This window comes from Protopterus annectens, chromosome 2.part0 (assembly GCF_019279795.1).
Source record: "Protopterus annectens isolate FY-2018-M chromosome 2.part0, PAN1.0, whole genome shotgun sequence".
In the NCBI taxonomy this organism is placed as follows: domain Eukaryota; kingdom Metazoa; phylum Chordata; order Ceratodontiformes; family Protopteridae; genus Protopterus; species Protopterus annectens.
Genome location: NC_056728.1, coordinates 643149291 through 643157319, shown reverse-complemented (window position 1 = coordinate 643157319; position 8029 = coordinate 643149291). Strand labels below are relative to the sequence as shown.

The window sequence follows — 8029 nt, the reverse complement described above, 5'->3', positions numbered from 1 at the left end:
AAACTCCTATATCATCTTAACTCTTCAGTTTCAACTCTTTTTCAACAGAATTCACAAAGCTCTTGCAAAATTCATCTGGCACCCTAAATCTGTCAGGATCTCATACCAAAGGCTTATTATATCTAAATCGCTAGGGGGATTAGCATTGCCCGATCTCTTATTATACTACAGAATTATTCACGCAAATCGGATACTTGCTATTGCTAACTATCATCCAAACCCGCCTACTCTGACTCCCTTATGGATCAAAATGTAGTATAACCATGCTCTTAAAAATGACTTCAACCCTGGAGCTCTACCTTTTTTAAATAAATTGAACCATAAGAAATTAAAATTACATCATTCTTTGAAGGGGTTAATTAAGACTTTGCAGGAGCCGTTCCAATCTCTTAACCTAAGTAATGCCCTTTTAATATTTCAACCTATCCATCTTAACCCAAACTTAGAGATGAATGGTAAAATGATCAACTTAAGTAACTACCCATTAATTAGTGACTTAACTTTATGGGATATGCACAAACTCAACCACCTTTCATTAACAGATCTTCGAGCTACCTTAGCATTGCCTAAAAAATATACTACTATCCTAAGACAACTAAGGGAGCTCACCTCATCCTTTTTTATCAGCTACCCCAGCTCTGAAGTTGATCATAATCGTGTAGCAGACTTATTACAAAACTTAGCGAGTAGAAAACACATGATCTCTATAGCTTATAAAGCCTTTTCTTCGGCTCTAAATCAAGGGAAAATTATGTTCGCGGAATATTGGGAACACCAGAGCACCAACTTGACTCTACAACAGAAAGCTCTATCAATAAAGCTTACCCTTAAGTATTCTCCATTTAAAAAACTCATGTACACACAATTCATGATCACTAATAACTTATATTTAACTCCAGTCCGTATCAATAAATTTAACCCAAATGTCTCCTCTTCTTGTTCCTGTTGCTCCTCTCCCCATGCTGATATTATCCACATTTTGTGGTTCTGCAGGTATTCTCACAGTATCTGGTGCTCTCTCAAAGTAAGGCTGGAAAAAATGGGATACCATAAATCCACTTTATCCTGGGAAATGGCCTTACTACACATTACCAGTCTTAACATACCCAAGCTGAAACTTAGAGCTCTAATTACACTCTGTCTTCTAATAAAATTCTATATCACCAAACACTGGACTGATCGCTCCAAATTGTCCTGGAGGGACTTTAAAAATCTGGCAATTAAGTATATTACTTCCCAAAAACTGATAATAATTGATCCCCACAAACAAGCCTCATACCAGGAACTATGGGACTTTATTTTTCTCCTTTTGATTGATTAATCTTGAACACCACCTATATAGCATGTTTCGCCCCTTACTCATTACTGTCCCCTCTAACCAGACTTATCTGTAATGTGATTTGTCTCCCCTGGACGTTCTTAAACATGGATGTTCTCCTTTGTTTCTTAAATTCCTCCCATTTCTTCATTATTCTGTAAGCTGAGTGGGGTATTATAAATAGGGTAGATGTTATATCTACACTACCTTTTAAATTCAGCATTTGGAGTCTTTATTTTGTACAGCACTGTTCCTGTTCTTTTGGTACATATTGGCACGTATGTATATAGGTTATAATTTTTGACTATTGGTGTATTAAGGCTTAAGTACAACTTACTAATTGTTGTAGTTGTGTGTTTTTCTTATTATGCTTGTTGTAGTTATTAAAATAAATAAAACGTGTTTTGGAAAAAAATATTGAGGTTGTTGGACCTTAGAGAAGCTCAAACTGATCATGAATGTTCATTAAATGTAAGGCTGAATCTCTGTTTCAGTTATGACATGCAGGAATAATAATTGCATCCTAGTATCTGTAGCACTGTCACATTTGTAATGATTTATAATGTAAATAAGCAGTCCGTTCAGTTGCACATTGAGATAAGAATATGAATTCAGAATCATGCGAGTTACCTGATGCATGCAGGCCGTCTAAAAAGCCAGTAAACCAAGCTGAACCTTCAAGCTTTAAAAGACACTCAAAGAACATCTCTGCCCCTGCTGTTACTCCTCTTTTCTCCTCAGACTTGATTTGTTCCACATCCTCTGCATTGCAAAAGGAAACAAACATTTATCACTTACAAGTGTTGCTATCCACTAGAGGCTGATTGTAGTAGTGATACTAAAAGTTGTGCAGCTGGCAAACTGAAGCATAAAGTTAGGAAATAGAGACAAAGGCAGCAGCAGTTCATAGAATTCTATTTACTTCACAAGATCTACAAAGATGGGTGATGATCTGAGCTGTCAGAGTACAGTGGCAAAAATACATCTTAATAGCTGTGGTTGTTTGTAAGAATGCAAACACTGCAATTACAGGTAGACCCAAGTCTGACTTTCTGGACTCAGTATATCTACTGAATAACTCTTGCTATATGCAGTGGACATATCTGAAGGCTAATAAAGACTACTTACCTTCTTAGCCTGCTCATTTCGCTGCTTCTGTGGATAAGCAGCTGCCCATGCCAACAATTTATATATTTAAAACTTTTAAACACACTTACGCTTCATCCAGATGTGTATTGTGTTGGCCACCATACATTATCTTATTTTGTTCTGTTGTCTATGTAACTCCCAATGATCCAAAAGCATTTTATTTATTTACTTCAGTTATTCTTTTGTTTAGTGGGTTAGTCCCACTAGGCTAGTGGCATCTTTTCAGGGGAGACCTGAGGTGGCATTTATGCTACTAGGGGAAATTTGGGCAGGACATCAGGGAACTTCGACTCTTTTTTGATAAGTACCATGAGATCTTCCACATCCACCTGAACTACCACCTACTGAAGCAGATGAGGCCTTGGTTTAATGTCTAGTACAAAGGACATGGATGGAAGACAGCGGATAATAGGTTCACAGGTAGGTACTAGGCTATCGGCCCTGGGGCCTATATAAGACTAACCAAAAAGGTTCTCTGGCTTTCGCCACCCAAGAAAATTATTTTCCTGTGCCCCTGTCAAGCAGTGCTGCAGAAGTGATCCCCAGGGGTGAATTTTCTATTTCTCATCCAGTCGTCAAGATTTTTCTTAAAGAGGGCAAATGAGGAGCTTTGCTTGACATGAATGGGTAGCTTGTTCCAGAGTATGGGTAGTCTCTGGGACAGGAATCTATCCCTCCAGCATGTTCTGTTTATTGTGGTGACAAGGTTTAGGTCCCTGGAGCATGTGGTTCGGAGAGATTGGGATATAATACTTGTATTATAGGAAATTTGGTGGCGGTAGTCCTTTTAATCAGGAGCCAATTTGTCAAAAGACTGTATTGTTGAGTTTGCTTCTCTTCCCACAGTTAATGCATCCCTGAAGTTGGAACATTTAATTAAGGATGTGGTGGGGGGACAAGGGGAATAACTCTTTCCTCACAAAACTCAAGGGATTAACTATAGTAAGAATTTGGTACACGAGACAAAAATCCACTTCTTTTGGCAGACATTTTGCATGACTGTAAATACATTAACCCTTTGTGAATTAAAGTTAAGGACATATGTGCAACTGTTCACATAAGTAGAAAGCAATATGCAAATATGGCATATGAAACTGACAAAGCTGCATGGACATTTTTAGATACAATTCCGTAAAGAAAAAAAAATACAAATATACAAACACACACGCATATGTATATATGTTTTTATTCATCATGCATAAACTAGTTTGATCTGAATTTGACCCCAAAAAAAGTGTGTTGCAATGTTTTTAAGAACTGCAAAAATTCAACTAAAAATACAGTGAATACTGGAATACTGCACACTTACACTGAATAAGTGAATTTACTAACAGGCCACATTATCTTGGAAATTGTACACAAAATATTCTCACACAGTTTAAGCAATTAATCTTTGGCCTGAAGTCCTATCATATCTAGTTTTCTGCAAAAGATCTTTTATAAATATGAGATGGATAGGTTTGCAAAGTTATGTATTTCATCCCTCACAGAGAAGGGGGCATCCTTATTTGCATAAACTTTAATATGTTTAGTAAAAATATGGGTAAGTCTGACAATGTTGAATTGACAGTTTGCTTGCAGCATATTGAAGGTGCATACACAGAGGCGCTAGAAGAAAATAAAGTGGATTTATACCTGTGCTTTTTGTGGTTTCTACAGTCTCCTCTGTATAGGTGTGTGTATATATATATATATATATATATATATATATATATATATATATAAACATATATAACAACACAAAAAAAAAAGAAAAAAAGCTTAACCAATAACTGTTAAAGATTCACCAGCTGTAGAGACTGTAGAAACCACAAAAAGCACAGGTATAAATCCACTTTATTTTCATTCATGAGTGAATCAGCATTCTTAGGTGATTGCCTACAGTCTATAGGTATACCAGTGATATTCTTCCTCTTACTGGTTTGTGGTACTAGGAAGAATATCACTGGTATACCTATAGACTGTAGGCAATCACCTAAGAATGCTGATTCACTCATGCAACCTATATTACCCTTAATTTCTGTTACTGAAAAACAATCACCTTAGGACTTTGCCTGTCATCTGCATTTAAACAAAACACCTGTCATTCAGGAGGAATTTGATTTCAAAATAGGTACTGATATTGCTACAAAGACTATTACGTAAGACCACAGCAGTTAGATTTGACTTGTCAGACTGATGTTCTCGACCCTTCTGACAATAATCTTGCACTTAATGTTCCTACTTTAGCTCAAAAATAAAATAAATGCTTATATCAATCATAGTGGTTAACACACCATTTTCAATGTTTGTCTCAATCTGAATACTACCCACTGCCTCCATACACACAATAGTTAGGCCCAACAACAAAATATTCAGTCCACAGCATGGTGCTAAACCTCATAGGAATGACCAAGATAGTCTAAAGTACCAAACGAAAAGTTTAGCAAAAAGATCTAGAAACAGGGAATTAGGGGATAAAGAATTTGAGCATGTTCAGTGGACATCAAAAGATCTCAAATGAAAAGTATAAGCTGTAATTCTTACTCGCCTGACTTTTTAGCAGAGAAAGTAAAGAACCCCAACATGTACCTAGCCCTTTAAATATGGGCATTTTACTGATGGAAAATTCCCTAATTAAACACAGTACAAGATCTGTCCATGCTCTCAGCAGTGAGAATATAACAGCTACAGCTACAATAACAGTCCATCTCAATAGAATTAAGGTCAGTAATATTTCTTCTCTTAAAAAAAAAAAAAAAAATACTAAAGCATAAAACTTGTAACATAATTATCGTCCATGCAGTTTGTGAACCCAGGGGTAATGCCAGGCTTAAAGAAAAGCAGTTAGGATAACACTGGGCTAAATATCACAGAATATATTTTTTATCTCATATCTGCATGCAGTGTGTGCTCTCATGAAAGGGATGTGCAATTGTGTTTTGCTGAATGTCAAAGGGCAGGGAATATCTGTAAAATGTGTGAAGCTCTAGACCTGCTAGCACCTTTTGTTAATATAACGATGAAAGCCTGATGGGATGTAATTGCTACAAATACTAAGACACAATTGGGATTCAGGAGTCAAGGAGAGCAGATGTAGGGAGCTCATGAGGATTGCTCAGGAGTACCTATCATAGGCACAACAGCAGCAAAAGGTCTGGTATGATAGGATAGCCAGAGCTGCAGGGTACTGTGAAGGGCAACAGGTGATGGTTATTAAGCCTGTGAGACATGACAAGCTGCAGGCAGCCAGGGAGAGCCCTTTCACCACTGTAAGAAAGATGGGTGATGTTAACTATGTGGCACAGTAGCCAGGCAGGAGGCCAAAGCACAAATTCTATCATGATGGAGAGGCCTCGTCACTTAGCATAGTCAGTGAATGGCATGAGGAGCCAGAGTTAAGGTAGATCTTGGTGATGCTCAATCTGACACTTGGTAGATGGGGTGGCACTCTCCCTAAAACTAGCTTAGTAGTAGTATTGCAGGAATTTGAGGATATGTTTAATGGTAGATGTTTAAAGGGTGTCTCAACTGATGGAGCATTACACAAAGGACCCCAGTGACCAACCACTAGACATGCTCTGAAACAGAAACTGAAAGGCATATTGGAAATGGGTGCAATCCAGGAGTTCAACAGTCCCTGATCCTCAGCAGTGGAGCTAGTTCCAAAAAAGATGGCAGCACCAGCTGCTGTGTGGATACGGTAAAATGATTACCCAATGCCAAAGACTAAGGAATCCTTAGAGCAGCTGGATGGGGCCAAGTATCTAATTATGTACTACAGGAAATTTGTATCTCAACATAGTACAATAACAACTCCCTTTACAGACCAAATATCTTTGTAAGGTCTACAAATAGAGCACCTGTAAAGAGGCCACTATCAGAGTTTAGCAAGATGACATCAGTTAGGGATCAAAGTGCTGTCATAGTACTTCCAGCCAGAATCCATGTTGTTTGGATGAAAAGAGGTGGTACTGCTGGATATAGAGAAAGATTTTGGGTGCAGACCATCTTTTTGCCCAAAACATGGAGGATGGATATTCAACAGACGTGACAGGTATCTTTTGGTTGGTTTACTTTGGGAGGGGTTTAATTAGAACAGTTTCCCAAATCTGTGACATGATGTGTTGTGTGAGACATATATTATAAATGTGGGTGAGAGGAAGACATAGATGCGCTCTGCAGTGATACATAAACCAGGGGTTTATGTTGTCAGATCCAGGAGGGGTCTCAGTGGAAATATTTTCAAGTAGAATAGAGACTTCTTTGGGATGTATGCATTTGAAGTAGAAGGGGGGTGAAATCTGGAGGGGTGGGCAATGCATGACCTGTCGAAGATATGGAGTATATTGGCAGATTGTTACATTTTTAAGGAAATCTTCTGAAAAAAGTTTTGCTGTACCACACTAAATGGTATTTTAGTCAGATTCTCATGATGAGCTTTTCTTCCTGTAAGTAGGGTAACCTCTTTCCAAAAGTGTTTTGGGGAATGTAAGAGGGTAATCTGTTTGGAGATTTCTTTTCTGCTTTCTGATGAACTTCTAGGTTACACAAGACTATAAAACAGGTGTGGTTGTCAGTTGTGGAAGTCTATTTTTGCCATGCTTCATCCCTTGGAGTTAAAAGATATTTGAGTTCAGTGGAGAACCATTCAATTTTGGTGGGTTTATAAAGCCTGTGAAAAAGTGGGAAGAACTTGCCCTGCAAATGGAGTAGAAAGTTTGTTTGACTTACAGCTGCTATATTAAGGACATGTAAGGAGAGTATGTGCTTCCAGCTGTGGGCTGTAAGAAAGATTCAGAGTTTGTCTATATTTGTGCTTATCTGGTTTCTGCAAGCTTTTAATATTGGTGGAAGTTTTACAGGATGGCTGACATCAGTAAAGGTGAATGGGCAGCGGTTGCTTAGTGATGGTGGCAGAATGACTATGTTGGTGATGGAGTTTGGTACAGTTGTAATAATCAGGTCGAGGAAGGAGTGTTTAGAGGACCTGAGGTTATGTCTTGTTGGTTCTTTTATGAATTGAAGGAGACCTAGGTCTGCTAGGAAAGTACCCATGTCAGGTGAAAGAGGGCCAGAATAATTAAGATTGAAATCACCTAGAATGATTACATTATTATTTTTGGGACAGTTATTAAGGATGTTAGTGATGAGTGATCTGAATTTATTTAGGGAAGCAGGGGGTGGTAGATAGGCAGTAGCTATCAGCAGTGGTTTGCATTCGGGAGCTGCAAATTTTAAGAGAATCCAATTAAGACTGGAGTATGAGGAGGAGTTTACCTGGGCAATGGCTTTTAGGTTTAGGTTATTTCTGTTCAAAATTAGAGAGCCTCCACCTGTTTGCTTACGTGGTCTGGCATCATTGACATACATGTAGGAGGTTAGATGGTGTTGGAAGTTGGTGGAGTCTTCTTTGACCTAGGATTCTGTGACTGCTAGAGTTTTGGTTTGTGCTAGGAAATAAAAGCACTTATGTGATTCAGCTTTTTTCTCATGCTAAGTGCATTGAGAAGGGTACAGGACAGTGTACAAAGACAGTAGTTTTGATGTTGAGGAAAGGGAGTTGTTGGGCCTGGGCTGGGT

General features: G+C 38.2%; 1 protein-coding gene across 1 annotated transcript in view; it reads right to left on the bottom strand.

Moving 5' to 3' along the window:
* The window catches only part of DDX58 (DExD/H-box helicase 58), a 553305-nt gene that overhangs the window by 503236 nt on the left and 42040 nt on the right, over nt 1–8029 (bottom strand). The window contains exon 2 of the mRNA XM_044061005.1: nt 1949–2080. Coding sequence (XP_043916940.1) covers nt 1949–2080 — 132 coding nt within the window. The remainder of the gene's footprint in view (nt 1–1948; nt 2081–8029) is intronic.